This window comes from Triplophysa dalaica, chromosome 18 (assembly GCF_015846415.1).
Source record: "Triplophysa dalaica isolate WHDGS20190420 chromosome 18, ASM1584641v1, whole genome shotgun sequence".
NCBI classification, from domain to species: Eukaryota; Metazoa; Chordata; class Actinopteri; order Cypriniformes; family Nemacheilidae; genus Triplophysa; species Triplophysa dalaica.
The window spans coordinates 8,846,893-8,873,148 of NC_079559.1; the positions used below are offsets into that span (position 1 = coordinate 8,846,893).

A 26,256-nucleotide genomic window follows, 5' to 3' on the forward strand; every position below is an offset into this window, starting at 1 on the left:
AACTTGTTCAGAGTGCTTTTTACACCTGACTTAGTACGGTTGAATCGCACTAGTTCGTTTATCTTCCTTGTGCCTTTTGTAGGGGCGAACCGTACCAAATAAGCGTTCCGTGATGTCATTGAAGAGGTAGTCTCGGCACGCTTTAAAACGAACCCTGGAGTGGTTCGATTGTGGTGAGAACGTGATCCGACCTCGAACGGACCTATAAGCAATATTTACTGCACTTTTGGAGATTAAACACCACACATTAGAGTCTAACACGCAGAAAAAATAAATTAACACAATAATTGTAATAACTTGTTAAAGTACTGATGAGACAATTTTAAAAAGGAATTTATGTAAAATGCTGCCCTCTAGTGTTTCAAAAGTGCCCTTAGAAATGTTGTTCCATTTGTCCAATAAAAGGACAAAAAATTGTGTAATAAAGTTGTTGAAGTCGCTCTTTAAATTATTATAATTGTTACCCAGTAAAATACAAACGTTCTTAATTTTATAAAAGTACGTCTTCCAATCGCTCCTTTTGTCTTCAGTTTGAAGAAACAACTATACATTTGTTTTGGGATTGTGCTTATTGTAAAATGTTTTGGGTTGACATCTCAAACTTTGTTTTAAAATATCCCTAAACTTTTGTATAAGCCAAAAAACAACTTTTGGTGTTTCCCACAAATAGGATCTCGTTTCTTTAAAACGTTTACATTCACAAATGTAGATTCGCTTTTTTAATATATTGTTGTATATTAAAAGTCCTCAAGTATAAAAATCTCATCGCTTGTAGACTTCTTGTGCAGTACCTAATGAAACGCACAAGGGGTCGGACCTTGGCGCTACACTACCTCAGCGCACAGTGCATCCAATCTGTGCCGGAGGTTCGAGAGGTCAGATGTGACCCGATAGACTCCAAAATCCTCAAAATTAAGATAAAACACACATTGGTGACTTTGGTTAGACGTAGCCAAACATCAGGGGAGCTGACGTCTGATGCCGCCCGCGGCGTAACTGTAGCGAGTTATCAAACCTCAACAAGTAAAGCCTGAAATGAACTGATGTTTTACATAATCTGGGAGGAACTGGTAAGTGCTTCTTGAAAATCCTTCTTTTATCGTCATTTGTGAAATGTTTGGTGCTGAAGGCTTTCTTTGAAACAGATGGTAAAAATCCCAATTGACAGAACAAGACATTATTTTTGTAGGTTAGAGATTTAGGCGTGTTTTGTAAATAAACATATGATGTAAGTGACTGTACATTAAAACAATTGTATCCAACAGACGGTTTATTGCTTCTAAAATATTTGTAAACTTTTGGTAAAGAAACAGTCTACAGGACGGAAAGGAAAACATGCAATGTTTCCAAAAAAACATTGATCACATCATGCGGGAGTTTCTAATTGATCTGACGGTCTACTGTCGATTGATACTGATAGGTGTAAGTGCTGCACTCAAGTAGCGCGCATTCACATGCACGCCTCTGGACTTCAACTCTTGTGCGCGCTATCCGGCGAAGAGCGCTATGCGGCTGCGGACAGCGCGCGACTGGATCGGCACTGGCGTTTGGGGTAGGCTATGTGCATAAGTCTAGCAGTGTCGTGGTGTGAGCGAAAATAAGTTTTGAGACGTTAGATTGCACGATCGTAAGGTTGTATATTGTGATGTCTTAGTTGAGGATGGGTGAGAAACGATCATAATGTTGTATGTGTGGGATGTCCTGAACTGTGCAGTGAATCTCGGAGAGCTGTTAACCCTTTACATACGTGCAACATTTCAACAGAAAATTGCAATGCATTTCTAAAGTATTTACTAGTTTTTATTTGTGCCAAACCACAACCTAGGGGATGATTCCTGCCTGGTGTTTTATCCTAATCAAATGTAATTGTTTTTAAATGATAATAAAATCTGTCAATATTCCCTTTTCTAGTAGGCTAACTGCACATTGGAAAAAGTTGGTAATGCCTTGTAAGATTGAAATGATTGATTTACAAACACGTGTAGGCGTAGATTATAAATAGGTGTTTGTATTTGCAACAGCTCTGTGACGAAATGTATTACCCAAATATTCTTTGAATATGTGTTTAGAAAGCAGTTGAATCAATGGAAGGGTCATTGAGTTTTCTTTGCACTACTTGTAAAGTGAGGATAAAGGTGTGAGACAGATTTATAGGTTTTAAACATTTCTTTATATATTTGAGTCCATTTGGATGAGAAAAACTCTAAAATGTGACCCTGGACAGTTATAAGGATAGCACGGTTATATTTGTAGCAATACCCAACCGTAAAATGTATGGGTCAAAATCATAAATCTTTCTTTTATGCCCAAAATCATTAGGATATTCAGTAAAGATCACATTCCATGAAGATATTTTTGTCAATTTCCTACCTAGCGCAAATATATCAAGACTTTGAAGTGCAACCAGCTCTTTGGGACACACTCAAGTTTGTTATCTATGTAAAGCTTAGAATTTCACTTTCGGGTTCAACTACTCACTACGTCCCAATCGGATTGCTATCCGTCCTCAATAGTTTTGAAAATATAATTAGTAAGTCCCAAATCATAGTATGCTGAAATGGATGGCCTACTGTTTCCTATGAAAATTTGAAGTGTGAATCCATGGTTGTGGCTAGAAGGGATACAGCCACGGTCGGAAATGATGCAGAATCTCGCCATAAAACTACAATAAATGACATTAGCTAATGCCTACACCTACCCCAACCCTTAACCTAACCTTACAAAAAAAAATAACTGTTGTCAGCGTGACAGAAATAAAGCGGTATTTAAGAACGCATGCCCAAAGGAGGTAGCTGTATCCCTTATACCCAAACTTGAATGCATGGAATGCATCGAGAGGGTGTAGTTTAGTGAAGATGCACTGCATTATACAAGCAAGATACTTTGCTATATTAATAAATGTAAGTACACAGTAAACATTACATACAAAATAATACATAAATAAATACTTAAATGCAAGGAAGAGCTGTATTTGACAGTTAAGGATCACAGTGTTGTCTAGGCAACAACTGCCCCTTCCGTTTTGCGTAAGTGTGTCCCAGTGCGTTCATACAGTTTTGCTAGCACTAAAATGTATGTACTTTTACATGACAAAAACAGTACATACTTTAAGGGCATATAAGTAGACGAATTGTGACCCAGCATCATTACAGAAGTAAGCCAAGAGCTTCTTAGCAACAGTCTGGTAACAGCGCCTCTTTACCTTTTTTTGCACCCTCAGATTCCAGATTTTCAAATAGTTTTTGGTCCAGGGTCACATATCTGCATGGTGAATGTCAAATTTAACCTATAAAATATCCAAACACAAAAAGGTCCCATATTCATTGTGATGGTAATGTCCCCCGTCAGCTATGATTAAAAACATCTTGATTTCCAAACCAGAAAAAAACACAGTTACGAAGTCTGCTGGCCCAAAATCAGGTCTCCAACAATGAATGTCAGAAAATGTGTGCACTCGTGCATTCGTCAAAGTAATATGAGATTGAATCGCGAGACAAAGTACACAACTTAAAATTTCAGCAGCCAATGGTTGCATATGTTGGGCAGTTAAAACACCTGAAATGTGTTGTCTATGTAGCAGATTCGTCAAAAGCGAGATCTGCAAGTTAAAGTTCCAGTGCAGAAGATGACACTGTAAGCTGTCAGCACAGAGGTTCTTCATTTTGCAGAGTAAAAACTATGCTGCCGAAAGAGCAACACAGGTGAGCCTGCAGTTCCACTGACCTTATGTTTAGATATGAGCAAACATTAAAAGTTTATCTGATCAATTAATATTTTGTTTTTTATGAATATTGTATTACATTTAAATGTATTCTTGTTAAAGGGGATATGTGTTTGAATGAGTAAGTGGTGTACCGAGTGGTGTTTTTCTTCTGTAAACAAATATTTTGTGCAATTTGTGGATTAAACTCAAGTCAACTTTATTTATATAATATTTTTTCAACTTAACTTTTATTGTTACAAAGTAGCTGTACGTGAAACATATTGACTATAAGCAAAACATTTTAGTTATACATGTTAAAACTGAATTAGTGAACACACATGCACACAGGTTCATGCACAGCCACATGCATAAAACACAACTCCACACGCACAGAGCACAATAAATGCATATCTAATGAATTGTGTTATTAAAAGAAAAACAGGCGTATATGCATGCATCAATCATTTTGGTATTGTGTTTGTAATAACGATAACCTAGTCTTTTGTAGTGTGTGAATGTTGTACAGCAGGTATGACCTGCACGCTGAATGCATTTTCAAGGACCACTTTGACACACCCCAGTTTCTTTTATTCATTTTCAGTTAGTGCTTGAGAATAGTTCAAACTGTGATCACATCCGTTTTGTTGATATCAGATTCTATTTAGTTATCAAAAAGCAACAATCGCTGTGTTTAACATAGAATTTCAAGTGAGAGAGTTGGGTTAAAAAACAGGATGGAGCACAGTCTGTACTGTACTGAGCACCTTTTCAGTGCTGCTTTGTGCTCTTCCTATTAAACCGAAGCAGTTACACATGTGATTTCACACACATGCAGAAAAAACTCAAGCACACACATGCCCAAACACATTCCTTCGCCCCTAGTTAGCACATGGAAGGAAATGTTTTAACTTACAACACACTGGGCCAATTCATTGCTCTGTAATCCTCTAAGCAGTTTCTGCATGCTTTGTCCCTCCACTTGTCTGTTTTCTTTTGAAAGAAACAGCTACTTAACATTTGATCTTTTCGCACATTAGTTTTACAAACCGCATATTCCATAAATACCCTTCTGCTGTCTTACAATGATTGTGATAAACTTTAACCACACTGTCTTTAAGGAAAAAAATGTATATTATATATCAAGGTATAAAAATCTTTTTTTATAATTGTGTTCCTGTGTGCATTATGTTCCTTTATCAACCTAAAGCACCTGATGTGTCAAATTTCATTGATCAATACTGTATTTATAGTTAAGAAAGCGCTTCAATGGTTACATATTCTGATGGTCCACCTCTGCGCAAGGACTCGCCGTTTGGTTAACCACAAGTGGGTTGTCCCATTTGAAAAAAACAGCATATCCTAGGAAGGCATGTTTAGAAGCATGGCAGCTGGTTTAAGCTGGTCATGTGCTGGTATTTAGCTGGTTTAAGCTGGTCCTTAGCTGGTTTTGAGCTGGTCCTGAACTAGGAGCTAGCTGCTTCGGACCATCTTAGGACACAAGCAGCTTAAACCAGCGAAGGACCAGCACATGACAAGCTTAAACCAGCTCGAATCAGCTACCTCGTTTCAAAACCTTGCTTTTTGAACGAACCTGTTAGCCTTTGTCTGTTCTTTGCTCCAGTCTCCTAGCCTTTTGAACATGATTGACAATTAATGTATTACACATGCTTTATTTTTAGCTGTAAAGTAAGATGTCTGGGATGGATTCATATTGATGGAACCTTTTACTGATAACCATAGTACATAGTTTGGAACATTTTACTGATAACCACAGTACATAGTACTGATGTTATCATGGTCTACTGCCTCCTGACACAGAAATCGTTTAAAGATTTACAGTGCACCAAGAAAGAATAACATGTGAACCAACAAAATATAACCAGGAGATAAAATAGTAAGTCCAATATTTTTGAGAAAAGGTTTTGGAAGTGAAATTAACATTTCAAAAGGTTTGTAAGATCAAGAGACATATTTCACTCAAATGACCCCCAACTTTTACATGGTAGTGATTATCACTCACTGGTTGTTGTGATGTTTCAGTGAAGGCAAGGCAGCCATAATCCCCAGTTATGAACAAGAAGTCAAGCCCATGAAGAAAGAAAAGAAGGAGGTCGTGTATGTGGACCCACCAGATGGAGGATGGGGTTGGATGGTGGTTCTTCATTGTTTCCTGGTATGTTCTAAGTCCGACTGGAATGTAATGTCTCTGTGCCGGGATATTCATTTATCGTCCTGAAAACACATTTTTAAATAAAATAAGATTTCTTGTTAGTTTGAACCGAATTGAATGATATCTGCTGTTGTGTTCTCAGGTGAACGTGTTGGTCATGGGCACGCTGAAGAGCTTCGGGATCTTCTTTGTGGCTTTGCAGGACGAGTTTGGAGGCTCGTCCGAGAGCATCAGCTGGATCGGATCCATCATGTCCAGCCTCAGGCTCTCTGGAGGTATGGTCGCCATAGCAACCATCCTCGATCCAAAGGGTCAACATGACAAGAGGAAAAATTATAGTCATTACATACAGTAAATACACAGCTGAAACATTGACTGTTGGGCTGGTTTGCTTCCATCACCCCAAAATCAATATTGTCTCACACAGAGGTCATAAAGATATTTTGTTTGTGACCTGTCAGGTCCGTTGGCCTCAGTGGCCTGTGCCAAGTTGGGGAACAGAGTTACCTCTATAGCGGGGGCATTTCTCGTCAGCGCCGGCTTTCTCTCCAGCATATTTGCCCCCACTGTGATCTACCTTTACGTTAGCATGGGGGTGGTCGTAGGTATGTTTGTTCGAATATTTGATACTATATAGTATAGTACATGTCTTAATGTTTATCAATAGCTCTATTTTGAAATTCATTGACTGAAGTTACTTTTTGTTACTTCTTATTTATCCTTAACATTACTTTGATCATTCCAGGTCTTGGGTTTGCTCTTCTGTATCAGGCCACATCTGTAGTTACAGTGACCTATTTCCGAAAGAGATTGGCAACTGCATATTCAATTGGACGCTCTGGCATGGGTTTGACCTTTGCCCTCGCTCCTTTCACTCAACTGCTTTTGGATCAGTATGCCTGGCAGGGTAATTCACAGTTTCATATTCATGAACATAACACGAGGAACCATTTTTAATTAACTGGTCAATCATATTTTTATATAAAGAACAGCTAACATTTGTCCATCCTACATGGGAATTCCTTTGATGCAATAAAACAAATAATAAAATATAAGTTAATATTTTTTTTGCTCACTGCATAATTTCTATATTTTAATGCGTTATTTCATAGTTTACTTTACCACTTTTCCAAATTGTGCAAACTTTTCTGCAAATAAATGCAAATAGAAATAAATAATAATTTTACCTAAACACATATCTATAAATAATTAATCCAGAAAAACTGAAAATGGAATTTGAAATTCTTATTCTTATTTATGATGTCTAACCACGCCGTGATAGTGCCCTAGGCTAAATCCTCAGCTCCAGTAGAGCATTTATTTTCCTTTGTTGGACTAATCAACAGCTAAAGAGTCTCAATGTAGTCAATGACTGCAATGTAGTCCACAGGCAACACACACGCACACAGACACAATCACAAACTTACTCTCTCACACATTTACACATAAGTTTGACTGTAAGACATTTATTAAATGTTTTGGAAAATCTGCTCTGTTGTATGGTTGGAGTTGGTTGAATACTCCTTGAGAAATTCTGTTGATACCTTTTGATAAAATTTCTGGCAACATTGAAACATTTTCAATCAAAATTTTGTTACTATGTTTGTTTTCAGCTCCCAATGGCTGATAAAAAATATTTTATTTTTTATAAAATTGTACCTTAATTCAAGTGTCTGTTTAAAGGTGCATGATTTTGCATACCATCGCATGAACGACTGCCTGTCACACAATATATTATAACATGTTTATTATTATTTATGATTAACAATCAAATGATTAATTAATGAGAAACTAGTAAATACAGGTGCCATCAGTCGTCTTCTTATGAATGACTTGTTTGTCATTGAGTCAGTGTTGATGATGCACAGAAGGCCCTTTGTTACCGAACACCAACTAAAATAAGATACAATAACAAGTCATTTTCAAACTGTAAAACATTACACTGTAAAACTCACCTGGGAGATCACATCCAAGCATATTAACGTTTGATCTGTTAACTGGTTACATATGTCAGATGTATTGCATGACTTTGGGCAGAGAAAAGCTGTTGCTATCAAACATTGTTTACTTAATCCACATAAGCAATGTAGTGATGAAGGGAAAGATCAAATAGGCCAATTCATGCAGGATTTGTGAAGAAATGTCCTGTTCCCTTGTAAAGGTATTTTGTAGTATTTTTAAAATACAGAAATACTGTAGTTTATTTTGACAAATGGTGTGGCTTCTGTATTTGGAGCTGTCAGCCGTCTCAGAAATAGGAAACATAAAAAAAAGAAACGGACGTTGCTCGTCGTACAGAGCTGTCGCTGCTTTTTAGGACAAAACCTCTGGTTGACATGGAAATACATATTTTATTGCATGTCGCAGTGTCGCATCGCGTTTGGTTAGGACATGGAGTGAGGTGCATTTTCATTTGTACCAAAATCAGAAGTGACAGATATCTATTTTGTCTTTATGTTCGTAGGAGCTCTGTTGATATTGGGTGGTCTGATGCTCAACCTGGTGGCCTCTGGGATGCTTCTGCGTCCCCTTAATGTAGCACATCCTGCCTCTCCAACCCCAAACTCCATCCCGCACAAGGCTCCCGCCGGTCCCTTGAGCGAATCTGAGAAAGACATTTCTAGGAACAGCCTCAACGGCAACACACCTGTGTCCTATGTTTTTTCCAAAACTGATAGCTCACCCTCTGTTCACAGGGACACGCTTATCATTGAGAACCCGGCACATGAACGGAATCTGGAAAATAAAAAACACACCCAGAATGGGGTAAATGGAACAGACAACAGCCAAATTAAAGTTTCCCCTGACTTGAATGGGGTATCTCCTGTAGATGGTTTACTTGATAAGACCAGAACTGAAACCCCACCTGAAAACCCTCAAAAAGTGTTGGACTTCTCTCTGTTGAAGAACCCTTTCTTTTGCATCTACACCTGGTCGGTGGTCTTCAGTCAGTTGGCTTATTTTATCCCATACTTCCATTTGTCTGCTAGAGCACGGAATCTGGGCATTGACGCCATGGATGCCTCCTTCATTATCTCTGTGGCAGGTAAGTCGTGTTTTCTCACATTTACCTTTGATCAACCGCTTTAAACCTCAGACTCTTGTTTTCTAGTGCAAAAAATCTTGTAGTCATCAGGTTTTTTATAGCTGCCCTCTGGCTGAAACAGGTCAACTGTACACTAATAATGTGTAACCGAAGAAGAAAATCAATAGGAACGAGGCATTGCAGAGCAATGCAATAGCAAAACAGTAGTCCAAAGACCACAGCATGGTAGTTCAATGGAAAGCATAACATTTTGCAGTGCTTCAAGGAAGAGCAAAACGAATACCTGAGAGATGAGCTACGATTGTTGTGCTTTGCAGCGTGACTTTCTAATATGGAGTTTAAGGGTTGATGAAAAAACACAGCCGACTTCACATTAATTATTTGTGAGCAGTTTAAAATCTGCAGTGTTATGTAATGGGTGCTCTTACATAAAAAATGAACTTTGGCCCAGTGGCTAAAACAGTAGAGGTTCATATTAATAGAGCCACAGCGAATGCAAAATTTGTATCAATAATACAATGTGTGATAAAAAAAAAATCATTAATATTTTCTTATTTTTCATGCCTGTTTTATTGTCAATTTTCCAGATACAATGCTAGTCCAAGCTGTCATTTCCAAAATCAAATGCGCAAAAATTCCCAATTTTCCTAAAGACCCACTCCCCCCACCTGCATTCCGAAAGCTCTTTCACATCGGAGAGGGTGAGCGGGGAACTAAAGCTCAAGCCACTGAAAGCTGCTTCTCGTTGCGGGTCGCTCACTGAGAGAAGTCGCTAAGCAACAGCCCAAGTATTTTGCCATGAGGTTTGGTATTCCATGGCCAGTTCTGAAGCGGCTGACATTGTGCAGTGTGCCACCAAGCTATCGATGTGGACAAATGAATGCCGAAAGACGAGCCAAACACGTTTTGTGTTTTAATGAGCTGGTAGCAATCCGACATGCACTGGGGCTTTCAGTTCCTCAGTGTGGGCTCATTGTCCATCTTTGATGTAGTGGGGACATCGCATTCGCCCGGTCCTTTTGTGTCCACTGAGTACAGTCGACAAAAGCTCAAACACCTGTCACATGTCCGATTACCCCAGTAAAAGTCCCAACACACTACAGAGTCTCGTAGATTATAGAGGTCACATGAAGATGGTTTGCTACTTTTCGTCGCCGAGATCGTGTTTTAAAGTCTCAATGTGCAAAGCAGGACAAGAACAGCTGTGAAACCCAATGACCCTGCTGGGATTCAAACACACAAACAACTCACGAAATGTCTCTGTGTCCGAGTGGGACACACCGGGACATCACCTTCAGGGACACACCGAGGACATGCAAACATTGAGCAGCTGTTTTGTTTTATGTCTGGGCAGCATTAAATGACCCCACATGTGTGTGAGCTACAGCATCGGCTCAAGCCTTTCTGATGAAGTTCTGCTGTACTTGAAGACTTTCTCAGATCTTCAGGGTGTGTCTGGTTGGCCTTTTGCTTGAACATAATCGATAAAGTCTACAAGTCTGAGACTAGACCGAAAATATGGGATTTATTTGAAACCTCAATAAAAAAGAAAGTTTTTTAAGATTAAACCCCCCAAAAAGTATTTATGACACTAATCAAATGTGACATCAAACGTTCACATTTTTATACATCCATTAATGTTTAAAGGATGACCTTTGGAACATTGTCAAATCATGCTGGGATAGCACGAATCATCAGGTTTTACACAAACATGTTTAGGACAAAAGGAAAATGATGCAATACTAGTTTATTTCAGGAACTCGTGATAATGTTTAATTGAACTTGAAACGGAATAATTGACAAGAACTAAAATACAGAAAACTGAATTAATGAAAAATGCTGTTAAAGGCAAAGTTCACCCAAAACTAAAAATGAGGTCACCATTTACTTGCCCTCTAGCCATTCTAATCCTGTATGACTTTGCAAAACACAAAATAAGATATTTTGAAGTGCTTTGGTAACCGAACAATGGCGGTATCCATTCAATTCTATTGTATGGACACGAAACCAATGCAAGTCAAAGGGGACCGTCATGGTTCGGTTACCAACAATCTTCAAAATATCTTCTTTTGTGTTTTGCAGAAGAAAGTCATTCAGGTTTGAAATGATAAGAGTAAGTACAAAATGACAGCCTTTTCATTCTATCCCTTTAATAAAAAAATTTATAATGATGATGAGGATGATAATATGAAAATGTAATGAAAAAGGCTGATTTTGGAGGATCTATTGACACAAATGCAATATAATATGCAGAACTATGTCTTTAGAGGTGTATAAAGACCTTGCATAATGAAGTGTTATGTTTTTAGTACCTTAGAATGAGCATTTTATATCGACATACACCGCGGATCCCCTTGCATAATTAATCAGTTGTCATGTTTTTTCTTTAGTAGCCCTAAACAGACAAACTGCCTAACAGAGTTTCGTAAATTCGTAATTTGTTGCGCGAAAACACAACGACATCTTAGTTCTGACCAGCCACCATAGTGTTCGAAGGGAAGGGGTGGAGTGAGCCGTTGATTGCAATTCACAACCTCACCACTAGATCCAGAAAAAAGATTCTATGAAACTTCATGTGTCAGATGGGCAGTATTTATGATACATGTATTTCAAATACGTTTTTTAAATACAAGCCAACAGAAAATTGGAAGAAGGTAAGAAATGTGCAGTCTGCAAGATTTGAATCTATTTATTGCATAAATTGCTATAGTTTTCATGAGTAAATGTTCTTCTTTCAAGGTCTTTGTGTTAGTACCCTAGGCTAAATCCTCAGCTCCAGTAGAGCGTTTATTTTCCTTTGATGGACTAATCAACAGCTAAAGAGACTGCAATGTAGTCCACAGGCTACACACACAAAAAACACACAAACTTACTCACTCACACATTCACACATAAATTTGACTGTTTCTGTTAGACCTTTGATAGATGTTCTGCGATACATGGTCTGTTGCTTTGGCGTGGTTGGAGTTGGGTGAATACTCCTTTAGAAGTTCTGTTGATACCTTTTGATCAACATTTTTTCAACATCAACCTTTATATCAACATTTTGTTACAACGTTTGTTTTCAGCTCCCAATGGCTGATAAAAAATATTTTATTTTATTTTGTAAAATTGTACCTTAATTCAAGTGTCTGTTTAATAGGAGTATGATTTTGCATTCTATTGCATGAACGACTGCCTGTTACATAATATATTATTATATGTTTATTATTATTTGTGATTAACAATCAAATTAATTAATTAATGAGAAACTAGTTGCTATGAATGCAGGCGCCGTCGGGTGTCTTCTTATGAATGACTTGTTTGTCATTGAGTCAGTGTTGATGATGCACAAAAGGCCCTGTTACCAAACAAACATCGACTAAATTAGGATAAAATTTTCATAAATCATTTTCAAACTGTAAAACATTAAAATGTTGTTAACTTTAAAACAAACCTTCATCTTGGAGATCACAGCCAGGCATTTGAATTATATATATATATATTTTAAATACATTTTGATGTATTTTTGCCCAGCCCTGCATGAGTATTTAGACCAATTTATATTTATTTATTACTTATTTAAATACATGTCAGCAGTGTGTGTCACTTTAGGCTGTGTTGTTTATGTATCAATCTATAGAATAGTGCTGCCTCGGGTGTTTTCCTGAACTGTTCAATATAGCACTGCATCAGATGGACACTGAACTTACACATACTGACGGCAGCACAGACAACCGTAACAATCTAACACACCACAAGGTCTGTTATCATTCTTTTGTTCTTTTCCCGTCACAATTTGGGCTGACAAACAGATTGCGCCACAGGCTTCAATACTGTGAGAAACGATCGTCAGTATTCATGGAGACTTTTTAGTTTTTGTATTGTGTGAAGTGGTAGTGCACCTTTTTAGCAGTTGCAGAGGTTTTCACTATACCTGGTAGAGATAGTGACTGCGATCAAATCAATTAACGAATCAATTTCTCTTTAACAGGTATAACAGAGACAGTGGCCCAGCTTGCATCTGGCTGGGTGACGGATAAGAATCTGGTTCACAAATATCACTACCACAAGGCCTTTCTAATCCTGTGTGGTGTGGTTAATCTTCTCTCACCACTGGCCACCTCCTACATCCTTCTTATGGTCTATGCTGTCTTCTTTGCCATCTTCTGTGGGGGATATATGGCTCTTCTGCTTCCTGTGCTGGTGAGTACCTATGCAGGAGGTACTTTTGAAACTAAGAAAATAATTCTAGCAATCTTAAGCAGCCCAGCAATTATTAATGGAGTCGTTATGTTTTCAGAAATGCATTGCAATACACTAGTATAGGTTTTATCTGTATCAGCATTTCTTAAAGAGTACATAACTAGGGATTTTTAAGGTCCGACTTTGGTTTATAGAGTATCCAGTAACAAGTTTATGTACATGAAGGTGTAAAATCACTATTATTTTGTAATAAAGTTATTCTTACCATACTTCTTTACTAACTCTCAAATGATTTATTCTGGGATTCATTCGTCTAATCCATGTAGTGACGTAAATCCGCAGCAGTTCACGAATGGGACTAGGGATGCCTCGTTTACGTGATTCATAGATGGCTTCCTTATTTCCAAGCCAATAACTTTGTCATTCACCTTTGGATTTACAACTTGGCAGACTGCTAACTTTCAATCACGGGAAGATTGCACACTGCATGAATCATGATCTCATGTTATGTACTCTTTAAGAATTACTCTGAATTACCATTAACCCATGGTCTTGAATTACATTGCAAAGTATTACGCTGTACTGTTTATGTGTGTGTTATCATTATAAAAAAAATGATCTTGATTTTTAGATGTCAAGTTCAGGCTACATTTTACTAGTTGTATGGGCTAGAGTAAACAAAGGTGATTGAATCTTTTTTAAGAGCCATATTGAGCATATTTATTTCTGTCATTGTACATTGATATACCCTTTCTCTATGTTTTTATGTCTGGTCGTAGAAAGATCTTCTTTCTAGTAATCTTACTTGTATAAAGTGGTGTAGTGTTATTCGGGGAAGGGTCATGAAAGAAGAGTGGGTGACTGATTCTCGTTCCACTGGAAGGAATCTATGGGTTTACATTTCAAATAGATCCTATGGACACATTTACAGTGAACCAGATTTAGAGTTTAGTAATACAATTTTAAGAATTAAGTTTTTAAGATTGGCTTTTGTGTTGCTAAATTTAATGTTAAGACATTAAATAAATCGGAAAATAAGAGGTTTTGGAGAATTAAGGTGAATCTCATATGTTGCTTTAAATAAATAAAAATACTAAGCAAAGAAAATCAATGAAATATACTGTTTACATTTCTTTTCAATAAATAAACGTAAAATATGTAAATTTGAGGGAAATTAATATTAAAATTAGATATTTTTAGTTAGTGTTTTAAATATGTTCCACTGATGAAAAATCTTTCAATTGATTAAGTTATAGCTGTTTATGTTTGCAATATATAATAAGCCACTGAATTATTTTGGAGTGAATTTATTAAAAACTGAAGCTGTTCGCAGATCTCAACAAATCCCTTAATAAAATTCATAGTGATGAAACACAGTAAAATTATTAAGATGTTTGTTGCAAATGGCCACTTATGTTCTGTGAAACAGCTATATTAATATCATTCTTTAATCACAGTTCTGTTTTGTTATTTAGCAATGTAAGCAAACAATGTTAGCCGTTGGCAACATGTTAGCAAAACATCAGCTGCTTTTGTTCACACAGTTTTCAAACATTAACACCCTTGTGTAATATAAATATTTCTAGTTTAAACATCATAATAAACATGTTTTCGTAAAAATAATAGTATTCTTTCCTGTAGTAGCTTTCCTGTAGCTCAGTGGTAAGAGCATTGTGTTAACAACGCAAGGTTGTGAGTTCGATCCCAGGGGATTGCAAATACCTATGTAAAATGTATAGGATAAAGCAATGTAAGTCGCTTTGGATAAAAGCGTCTGCCAAATGCATAAATGTAAATGTATTCTTCACGAATGTTAGATCCTGTCTGTATTTGGTTTTAACTGCAGGCGATTCATTTTTAATATGTAGGCGAGGATTTCCTTCAAACGTTTACCCACAGACGTGATTTATGGCTCTTAACCACATCCATGTCTTACACCAAATTAACTTATGACAAGTCATCCGTTCTTCTATACATCATAGGCCATTTTGGTAATTTCCCTGTTTGTTTGTTTTCCAGGTGGACTTGGTGGGTTCTGAGAAGCTAAACAATTCCATGGGGTTCTCAATGTTTTTTGTGGGACTTGGCTGTCTAACAGGTCCTCCTCTGGCAGGTATGTAAAGTTTGGAGGAGTGCGATGAATCAGATCATGGAAGCAATTAAAATCGATAAGTAAATCTAGCCATAGAAAGGGAATAACCAACAGCTTAGAAAAGACATTGCCCGTTAATGAATATGGCAAAAGTACTTCTGTATACTGTATGTGTGAGCTAGGATGCATTGAGGAGGCTATACAGTTTCATATTTCTTTTAGAGAGGGGTTCATGGGAGACATGTTTACTCATACAAAAATAGAATTTCCTGTATGGTAAGATTGACAGCAGTTTCAACTATTTTGTTTGGGTCTCCAAATATGTTTGAAGGATACTTAGCATTTTTATAATCAAAAAGTGTGCATTCTTGACGTTTTTACTCTGTCTCCTTAAGAAAAAGAACATGTTACTGTAACATAAAATGCAGAGGGGCCCCTTTAACTTAAGTATAGACCTTGCCTTGAACTCTATAACACAGTTATGCTAACATGAACCATTTTGTCAGGGCCCCTTTCGCAATCCCTCCACCTCCAAAAATAATGAGCAGCCAGAGAAGCAAAACTGATTTGTCTACCCTAGGGCCTTCCTGGACACGACCTGTTCCTGCTTAAACAGGCGCTAGAAACTTGCCTGAAAACACTGTAGATTTGCTGTTCCTTCAAAAGCGTATTCATTAAAAACAAGTGTGGAGAAATTTTAAGCTGGAAAATACAGTTTTCTCCATCTCTATCCATTATCATAAGTTGATTGCGCAAAGGAAAAAATTTATTTGAACCCACTTGTAAAATGTTACTAGCGTTGTTGATATCAAAGACAATATTTTTTCAGTATCACTTCACATAATAAAACGTAGGGGAAGTTGCATTCTGTTCTTAAGTCTTTGCGCTTTGTCTTGAAGGCTTTCTGTATGACTACACTCAGACATATGACTGCTCCTTTTACCTGGCTGGGGTTTGTTATCTGCTCTCATCGGTTTCTCTGTTCCTGGAGCCTCTGGCGAGACGCTGGCAGGCCAGAAAGAATCAACTAAAGATGTTAAATGAGGAGCCGATGTGGAGCAATGGCTGTTTCTGCCCAGTGCCTCAGAGAAACAGTGTCGTATAAGAACAGGAATTAACTTATGGTCGTCTTGTTTTTCTCCGTGCCGTCCATGCGGTTCATCCGTCTGATCGGAAGAGGACCTGACCTGAACTTTTGTATGAACCGCAGCATGGCAATCAAATGAATGTTCATTTGAATGCAGAGGTTTATCCATGACCAAAGCTATATTTATGCTTGAGGACACTACAACTACAAACGTTTTGTTTGCTCCTGAGTGAACATGTATTTTGTTGTTTTGACTTTACCGCCACACATTTTGAAGAATCAGCACAAGAATCCTAGATGGCACCATGTATACAGTTTTCTGTATTGAATCATTGCATATGTATTATGTTTGGTACTGTCAACAAGACTCTATAAACTGGGTCACAGTGACAGACGTCCTAGATGACTTTGTCATTAATGCCCCTATTGCAAAATGTTTGGGCCACAATCTCAATATTCCAGACACGGTCTTTTTCTGGCTGATGCCAAATCACTGTTCATACTGTTTACTACTGACAACGACCAAGAGTTTTTTTGGAACAACTCCCTGCACTTAGATTATGAGTGAAAAACCTTCTGATGCTAATGAGCCAAGAATTGCAAGAATTAGGTCAGTCGGCTTGTGGGTAAATGTGTTTGAAATGCAGACCCATACAGTGAGCAGTTTTATAGTTTTGGTAAAATGATTTCCGTTTGTCGTAGTAAATATCTTCCTGTGCAAGTTATCACCACTGTTTGCCTTTGTATGCAGTGACTGTGCTAACAACCCTGTAATGAAAGCCAAAGATGACAGATCTATGCATTTAAACAGGTCCTTTTATATAGCACATTATTTGTTGCCCTCTAGTGGCACATCTTATGTACTACTACTGGAATGCTATGCCAAGCTTTCAGATGCCTTTCAGCAATGTTGTTTTAAAAACTGTGGATTTTCTTTAGTATTTACCCACACACGAACACGCACAATACAGTAAATAGCAACAAAATCAAAAGTACATTCTTAAAAAGATTTTGATAGAAACACGCCATTGTTCTGAGCACTAATAATTATGTGGTTTTAAGGCTTTTTACTATATTGCTTTTTGTTTGTGTTTTTAAGAAATGGTTTAGAAGTGTTTCAATAATCTTTTATATGTAAATGGTCATTTAAAAGCTTAGCCTTAAAACAGGAGACACAATAACACTTTAAAGTCAGAAGAGACAGAGACTTCACCAGCTAGTTCTGTTAGTTAGAGATTACGGTTGATTGATATGTTAAGGGTTTATTATCTACATTCTTTTATTTACTTTGAACGTTTTGAAATATTTGGTTGTCAAGATTTGCAGTACCGCAATTAAAGCCAACTGTGAACAAAGCCATTTTCTGTGGCTTTTCATACAAATGTTTGTTGATTCATGAGGTATGCTTCTTTATGTTTTCAAAGATTTGCATGAATCGCTGCATATTTAGATGGGATTGAACATTTAAACTTGAAAACAATGTTTGCAATGCAATGCATTGTTATATTAGTAATTACAATGTTATGTTCACAATACATTCATTTATTCCTTGTGGTGTGTTAGCGTATCAAAATTACACATTGTGGTGTAAAAATATTTTATTGAGAACATTGCATGTAGTATATACAACAATTGCAAATGCTATTTACATTTAAGAATGGTTCCAAAGGTCTCAGTTAATAATAAAATACATATTTTACAACATCAGTGTTATCATTAGCATCCATTAGTAATATAAACTTAATTGATGTTTTAAAACTTAATACAAAATAACATAATATACAGTATATTATAATTTAATTCAAACCAAAATTACTTCATTAAAAAATAAAAAAGACTCAACAAAATAAGCAGGTACTTACTGTCTGTGATCAGCCAACTGATACGCTGCACTCATTTGACGCAACACTGATATCTGTGAACACCAAAACAACTACATAAAACAAAATCAAAACTGAGCTTTAATCCACACAGCTATTACAGCTATGTGATGAATATGTCAAGTGAACTATTAAATAACATGCAAAAAATGAATACAGGATAAAAGAGCAAAGATAAAAACAATCAGAGTTTCATTGATGACCAACTTGTAACTGGGTTTGTAACTCAGCAGGACAATCAATCTGTCAACCTGTAAGTAATTCAGATCAGAAAATCAGTTAAACATGAAAGATTATATATTTTTTATATTTCTTGTGGTTGGTGTTAGAAGGGAAAACAGTAAAGAATGCCGACAGATACCAATAACATCAGTTGACATAAAAAGAAACGCAAAAATAGACTGTTGTTTAGTGAAGGATCTCTAAATTACAGTCCAATAACAGCACAGTACAAGTCTGAATAACTCTTCAAAAGGTAAAAATTTAACTATATTTCAATAGGCCGTCTGACTTGATTTTGAAATTAACATCACGTAAAATCCGAGGGAAGAAAGCCATTTGTGAGCCCTGAAATAGCTTACAGCCATCATGTGGCAGCTTATACTGAGGTGGTGTAAGAACATGGCCACAACTAAGAACAATGAGTTCATGTTTTGGTCTTTTGCAGTTAACAGTCTGTTCAATAGCTGGAAAGGGAGGTGCCCTGGCTACACAAACTAATGAAAATGAGGCCAGGGGGGGGCTTGAGTGTTACCACAGAAACCCACAGTTGCCAAGTTACTAAGCTCATTCCACAGCATCTGAAAACAAGACAACCTGTGTGCTGAAGATACAAAAGAACAATTAGAGCTTATGTCTGAATTCCATCCTTAGGGTTCTGTGACCAAATTATTATATTATTATCACAAAGTTTGAATCAATGTCCTAAAATATATTGCAAAATTAAAATTATTAATAATTAAAACTATTAGATTTTTTTAGATTTGCCTAGTGTCTTTTGTCATAGTGAAAATAGATTGCATTTAGAATAGTAAAGGGTTATATAGAGTATACCTTTCTAGGTAGGCCTTGAATGAATAATTTGGGTGAAGCTGCTCTAAAAAAAAACTTAACTTTAATGCACACATACTATATTAAAAGATCAGATGCAAAAGGCTCAAAGTGCCATTTGAAATTTTCTTCTAAAATTAGTTCAGTGGATTGACTTTAATGGCAAAGAGGACATATTCATTTCCTTTATAGTACAGTAATTGTTAATATAAACATTGGAGCCTGATAAAATCTTTTTAGAAGAAAAATGTGCCGTGGCAGCTTTTGCATCTGAACTCTTCGTATGCAATAAAACATTTGATAGATGGCAAACCAACACAACATACCTGACATAATCAGGCGAGCAGATTCAATGTTCAGATTTTGGTAAGGCTTAAATTGAATTCTGTCAGTTTTATCAATGCGGTTGTCATTATTTGACAAGATTTATCAAAAATGTTATTTTTAATTTATTTTATGTTATTTGATAATTTACCAACAGTATAATCAGTTTGATAAGTAATCCAGTATAATCACCTTAATGTTTAAAAACGTGAAAATAAATGTTTATCAATTCATATTAAAGAAAAATGTTATCTCAGCTAGAAGTAAAAATTATAAATAGTTGGGGTTAGATGTCATAACCTTCTCTCCTACCTTAATACCACAAAAACGTATTAAAAAACAGTTAAACAAATTAAGTTTTAGAAATTACAGACCTTGACATCAATGGTAAAGTGCATTTCCTGTTATTCAGTTGCTTTACTGACACTTACCTGTACCGTGCAGGCAGACTTTGAGTCTAATGACCCAGTAATAAGTATATGCCCCCTACTTACCACCCACACCAGTTCACTGGTCTGAATCCTCACGTCTATCATTCAGAGGCCGGAACGAACAGCTGGAGAAGTGATGCAGCTGACTGGACTTCTTACTAGTGAGACTTCTCTTCCTCTAGAGTCTAGACGAAGCTCCTTGCAAGCAAACTCCATTAGTTAATGGTGGAGGAATTCACACTGGCAGTGGGAAATACTTTCAGGGTTTCTTCATAACGGAGTGTCAATTTACCGTTCAAACGATCATCTCAGTGGACATGTTTTAAAAATCTCTTGGAGAACAAACGTTTAAGAAAATAAAACTATCGACTCAAGACGCACACGATACTGAAGGCTAAAAATGCTTTTCTAATTTGTTTTGATCATGTAAATCCTCTTCCTTCACTGAATTTCAATGGAGCGAAACAAAATCATATCAGAAGAAATCAAAGGATGGAATAAACAAACGCCTGCTCCTCTGATTTGGAAATCAGGTTCATTCGGCCTGAAACATGCTGGTAGTCGTGCTGGCAACGCATAGTGTGAAACAGCAGAGAGGCCGGCCAGCTTACAGCAAGCCTGGATACTTCCATCTGAGGTACGTATTTGGAAGCTTGTCGCAGGAAACGCCTCAAAGACCACAGCGAAGGTGCCGAAACAGATATTTCAGTTTAGATGAAGGTCTGCGCGAGCATCATCCCTCCACTCCCTCAACGCTCAGCAGAACAGCACCCTTCTCCCTGATCTGTTTGAGGGTTGGGGGCAGCAGGGCCCTCGGTTAAACGGCACATGGGGCAACTCCAGGAAACCACAAATCAACAATACCCTGGGCAACACAAGAGCTCTCTCCCTTGCTCTCACCGCCATCATTGATCCTGAGCCGAAAACAAAGGGGAGAACTTCTTTCCTGATCGGAAACAAGCAATTGAGCAACAATTCCTCCCGAAACACAACCGAAAAAGCAGCGGCGGCCGTTCTTCAATTCATTTCCAAGGAATAAACATTTCTTCCTCAAATGAAACAATTTATTGACAGCGTGATATAACCAAATGAGGGGCCAGTGCACTTTTTGTGTGTACAAACAGCCACGTCAGAGCTGTGTGAGTGACTGATTCCTCTTTCTCTCAATCAAGAAATCAGGTAAACACAGCACAAATCAAGAGTGTCATTATTTCCGTTTAAATAAGGGAACCGTAAGCACAAAAACAATTACACAAGCAGGAAGATGCTCTCTGTGAGAGTAAACTAACAATAAATGGAAAGCTCTTGCCCTCTTGCATCCAAAGGGCTCCTGAATTATTTCAAACAATCCTTTCTGGTGCCAGCCATGTGAAGTGCACTCGTGGAACGGTCACTTTCCTGTCCTGTGAGTCCGGTACAGTATGTCCACTTATTCATGTACACAAACAAGGTGTCATTATATAAATCAACAACTGATCAACTTTTAAAACACAAAATTCTGGGTAGATATAAAAATCAAACATGAAAAGATGTTAGTTATTCATCTGATCAATACACTGCAATTTGCTAAACAGACTAAGAACACATATTTTACCCTTTCAGGATTTTAGAGAAAGTATACTGTCATTTTAAAACCACTTGAACAATGTCACAACATGTGTAATATTTCAAACATAAACCTCTTTTGTTTACTTGAACATTTGATTTTCCACTTTCAACTAAGGTGTCAGTAAAATAAAATGTAGAACTGTCTTACAGCTGCACAACAAAATCTTACGGCCATCAATTTCTTTAGTTGTACAGATGTACAAGATTTTTTACATTTGTTTAAGATGGTTAAACACATTATGTTCCCTTGTAATCCAATTGTTTTTCACATAGCATATCTGGCTAAATATATTATAGGCCAAAAGTTCAGTCAATCTGTTATCATTTACTAACTCTTATGTTGTAAAACCATATGGCTTTCCTATTTAACACAAAAAGATTTCAAGTGAATGTTAAGGACTGACAGGCTAAATTACCAAATATGTTAATTGTATGTGAAAATTGACATTAAACACATATTTCACACACAAATAAAGCCATCCAGCTTCAATATATAAGAGTAAATGATAACAGACTTGAATTTTCTAGGTGAAATAAAAAACCTCCAGAATACCATTATTAATGTGACTATAAACTGTTTATCTGACATTTTTGACAGTCCTTTTGGACTAAAATAAAATAAATTAAAACCTTTTGCAATCAAATTATTCCTCTGACACACATAATAAAATCTAACAGTCAATGAACAAGATTTTCTCTTTTTGAAACCAGAATGCATCCATCAAAAAACCTTGAAATGTAACCCAAAACACAGAAACTTTTCAGAATACCTTTTTTTATCTTTAAACACACTTGCCTTGACATTACGCTTTGGTCTAGGAGGGCTTAGATATATTTACTTTATCATGAAAATAGGTTCACAATGTATTTTCAATGCAATAGGGGAATTTAGGTAGTTAATATGTTTTCTAGTTTTTAGATCAATATAACACTGATGACATTTTCTATTGACTATCTTTGTACAATTAGCTGGATAAACCTCTGCAACGGTCTACTGTAGAGCACTAGCATCAACATGCAGTTCAATGAGCAAAATATTATTCCTGTTTAGGTTGCCTACATGACTATATACCTATATTACACTTGCCATTGTTAAATGATTGTTCAAAGCATCAAGTCACATGAACCCAAGATGTCTTTAAATGAGATCAAATGATAACCACATAAATCAACATGAACAGAAATTATTTTGTACAGGGATGACTGAAATACATGTTGATAGTGAGTGTTTAATTACCAATTTCAAATTAAAAAGTTTGTATTCTTATATGCCCAATTCCATTCATTAATGTATGCAGGGGACAACTTATCAAAAACTAGACATCGGAATAAACTTGCAACAGAAAACAAATATATATGAACTAAATTTTGCTATATAAATGGGCCATTTTTTCTTTTCTTGTACGTTTGGCAGAGCAGGTAATGAAATATGCCCTCTACTGTTGTACCACTTCTGCTTTACAGAGCATGCAATTAAGAGACATTTAGAGAAGCTTGCATTAAACAACACTTAAGCATGTGTTATGACTTTTTAAGATGCTCCTCGAACAATGATCATGACCAGGAAGTCCTCTTCCGTTTTGGCAAGAGCTTTCGCAGATGAATCTAAGAACTGCTGAGAGAAATCACAGGGTGGGAATGCGTGCAGGACCCCAGTGTTGTCCTTATCTCTACTGCCCCCCACGGGTAAACTGATGACCCCAGCTGCCTGCTTTTGCTTCAGGTATGAAACCAAGTTGCGCAGGGGCCTCTGTGTTGATGCTGCAGGGTCCGAAGATGAAGTCTCCTCCGAGATGCCTGGTACTGCCAGTAGAACCGCATATCCGCCCGGGCCTGCCACTTTGATGCGCCGAGACACTTCGTCGATCTTGGGCTGGTCCAGGCGAAGGCGTTGTGTGATGCGTAGTTGAGTGACCTTACCGCTCGTGCTGCCATCAATGAGGAGACTGGTGGCGATGTTGAGATCTCCCTCCAGGAGGTGCATGCTAGCTGGGAAGTTACTGTTCTTCAGGAGTAACATGCCATTCCAGGCCATGCTCAGCTTCCCACCTGCTTCTTGCTTTGAGGCCTGGCTGCTTTTCGAACCGCTCTCAGATCGGTCTCTTTTGGAGGCACCTTTGGCTGAATCACCCGCTTTACGTTTTCTCTCTGCTGGGCTTGCACCGATACTGGACTCTGATAGGCTGCTGCTGTTTTTGATGCGTTTCTCACCAGATGCTCTGTCCAGGCAGTTGCGACTTTCTCGTGCCGGGGACGCTCGATCTGCTCTCGCTGGCCGCTCAGAGTCACTGAACCGCCCATCACGGCTGCTCCCTCCCGGGCTGCCCTCAAGGGACGGAGGTCTCCGGCGCCGCGACCCCCACTCGCTGCTGCTGTCAGGTGAGCACTCCAGATGTCTCCCATCCTCCATGAGCCTGCGTTTACGCCCAAGGTCTCTTCCTGGCAGCTCTCGCTCCAGAGACCACGCCTCTCGCCGTCGCTCACGTTCCAAGTGTTCTAGGGGCTCAAAAGCAGGAGTTCTGACACGTTCACGAATGGCAGGCGCCGCCCACTCGGCCCCGGCATACAGTTCTCGTTCTCTGAAGTGCAGTGGTGGAGGAGTCCGTTCTCTGACTCTAATGGCCTCAGGGGTGGCACGGTGGACAAAAGACTCGGCGACAATTTCATAGTGTTGCAAAGGAAGTGGCTGCAGAAACTGCTGCTGGTAGCGGTGCTCTGTGTCAGCAAAGTCCACCCTTAGTCTCCTGTCTGGACCACCGAGAGGAAATCCACGCATGTGTGTGCAGGCTGCTTGCGCAGCGTCCAGGCTTTCATACTGAATATAAGCCCAGGTATCACCTTTTCTGTAGTCTATAGTTCTAATAGTGCCAAAGCGGTCAAATTCCCTTGCTAATGCAGCCAGAGGAACCCAAGGTCCAAGCCCCCCCACCCATAGGCGTGTAGACGGGGTAGCTTTGCCATAACCAATTTTAATAGGGTTACGGCCAACGATTTTTCCAGACATACTGATTTTTGCTCTGTGGGCCATGTCCAAGTTCTCAAATTTAAGAAAGCCATAGGTGCTGCTTTGGCCCCGTGTGGGTCTTTTAATGTCCACCTCAGTGATGGTCCCAAATCTTTCAAAAGCTCTTCTCAAATCATTTTCAGTGACCGTAATATCCAAATTACCCAGAAACAGTGTGCGGTTGGCTCTCTGATCGTCCTCTGGAGAGATGAAGTCCTCCTCGCGGAAAGGAGCGGCCCGCTCTGCAATGTAAGCAGGCCTTGCTCTTGCTTCATAAAAGGCAAATTCTCTTTCTCTTTCAAGCTCTCTGGGTAATGGCGGGGGTGGGGGAGGAGGAAGCCGACCTAGGGCTAACTGCTGTAACCTGTAATCCCTGTAGCCCAGACCAGTTGGAGAGAGTGGCCTCTGAGTATGCAAATGTCTATGGCCTGCGACGACAGAAAAATGGTCCTTGTCAACCGGAGACCGACTTCTCCTCCTATTCAAATAAACAGCTTCGATTTTCAAAGGACGGTCGTACAGCACCAGCCGGCCTCGCGCGTGCTTAGCAGCCCTTGCATCGTCGGGTCTCCTGAAGTTAACAAATGCGATTCTCTCGTCGTTAACACGGCTGATTTTGACACTTACGTCGCCGAATTTTTTGAATTCGTGGAAAAGGCCATCCTCTATTTCCTCGTCGCTCAGCTGGGAGCCGAGCTCGCTGATTTTTAAAGTTTTGTACTCACTTTCGTTCGTGGGAAGCGCCGCGCGCGATTCTCCGCGCGAATTGGTGCGCGCGGCCGCCTCTAAAGACAGGCTCGAGGCGTGATTCTTGCCGCTCGAGCTTGCAACCGGGCTGGTGTAACCGTGATTATTTCCAGTCCGACTCGATACATGTCCGTCAAAATCTCGACTGTCTCTTTTCTCACCGATTAATCCTCGTCTTGCAGATCCTCCTTCGCTTTTAGACGAACTGTTGCCGTTGTTGCTTCCACCGCCAGAAATCGAGTTCACCCCCATTTTCTTACTGGTTGGGTGGCTTCCTCCCCTGTCTCGTATATCATCCAAGGCCCTTGAACGCTTTTTCACCGGCGACCGCTCTTTTCCTTTCATTGTAGATGCTCGTTAGGTTTGCGCGATTAACAAAAACACTTTATAACAAATACGCTACCGCAATGTTTCCGAGTATAAACTATAACGTTAGAATTTGTTCAGTGTCCCTGCGGCAAAACAACCGCATGCGCCATCTTGTCAAGACTAAAATATAACCCGCCCTCTCACTTTGATTGGCATGAAGGTCTGAAAAACCTCGATGCTATTGGTTAAAAGGTCTGTCGATCAAGACCGCCAGTACAGCGCCCAGTCACCATTTTAGGTCCAAACTCCAATATTTACCGCAGCCCTTTCGTCATCAGGAGAGGTGACATTCAAAGACCTTTTTCTCGAGTCTCCAAGGAAATACATAGACATGTGTTATACCAAGTACTTCATGTCATTAAAATAGTATCATACATTTAGTCTAGATCACCAATGTACGTTCTTATCAAATTTTAAGTGGTAAAATCTTGTAATTCGCTTTATATCCAATAGATGGTGATGTTTGCTTGTCTCGCTGAGGTGAACAGAAGAATGACGTTCGGGCATGTTGAACTACTTTTTAAACGTGAAAATGTGTTGTTGACACAAACTGTTCAATG

The 26,256-nt window shown here is 38.4% G+C and overlaps 2 protein-coding genes across 5 annotated transcripts; one reads left to right on the forward strand and one right to left on the reverse strand.

Moving 5' to 3' along the window:
* The first annotated feature begins 811 nt into the window (after window positions 1–811).
* slc16a4 (solute carrier family 16 member 4) lies at window positions 812–17,985 on the forward strand. 4 transcript variants are annotated; one of them, XM_056773286.1, is made up of 11 exons: window positions 812–1,070; window positions 1,421–1,552; window positions 3,578–3,701; window positions 5,744–5,876; window positions 6,016–6,148; window positions 6,335–6,478; window positions 6,619–6,780; window positions 8,338–8,919; window positions 12,893–13,104; window positions 15,124–15,217; window positions 16,096–17,985. In XM_056773286.1, the coding sequence occupies exons 3-11, from the start codon at window positions 3,679–3,681 to the stop codon at window positions 16,299–16,301; spliced, it is 1,689 nt and encodes a 562-aa protein (XP_056629264.1). In that variant the 5' UTR covers window positions 812–1,070; window positions 1,421–1,552; window positions 3,578–3,678; the 3' UTR covers window positions 16,302–17,985. The 4 variants fall into 4 exon arrangements, with proteins under 4 accessions (XP_056629264.1, XP_056629266.1, XP_056629268.1 ...); XM_056773288.1 differs by having other exon boundaries at window positions 3,581–3,701; XM_056773287.1 differs by lacking the exon at window positions 812–1,070 and adding an exon at window positions 1,134–1,148.
* Window positions 17,986–21,010: 3,025 nt separating this feature from the next.
* rbm15 (RNA binding motif protein 15) lies at window positions 21,011–25,815 on the reverse strand. The gene has a single exon (XM_056773249.1). It carries the CDS (start codon window positions 25,670–25,672, stop codon window positions 23,108–23,110), a length of 2,565 nt encoding a protein of 854 aa, XP_056629227.1. The 5' UTR covers window positions 25,673–25,815; the 3' UTR covers window positions 21,011–23,107.
* Window positions 25,816–26,256: the final 441 nt, after the last annotated feature.

What these genes read in the sequence shown, in the direction of transcription:
- slc16a4 (XM_056773286.1), top strand. Translation starts at nt 3,679, where the DNA reads ATGCTGCCGAAAGAGCAACACAG. An exon ending in CTGCCGAAAGAGCAACACAG is followed by an intron (nt 3,702 to 5,743) that starts GTGAGCCTGCAG and finishes GTGATGTTTCAG; the next exon opens with TGAAGGCAAGGCAGCCATAA. An exon ending in CTCTTCTGCTTCCTGTGCTG is followed by an intron (nt 13,105 to 15,123) that starts GTGAGTACCTAT and finishes TTTGTTTTCCAG; the next exon opens with GTGGACTTGGTGGGTTCTGA.
- rbm15 (XM_056773249.1), bottom strand. Translation starts at nt 25,672, where the DNA reads ATGAAAGGAAAAGAGCGGTCGCCGGTGAAAAAGCGTTCAAGGGCCTTG.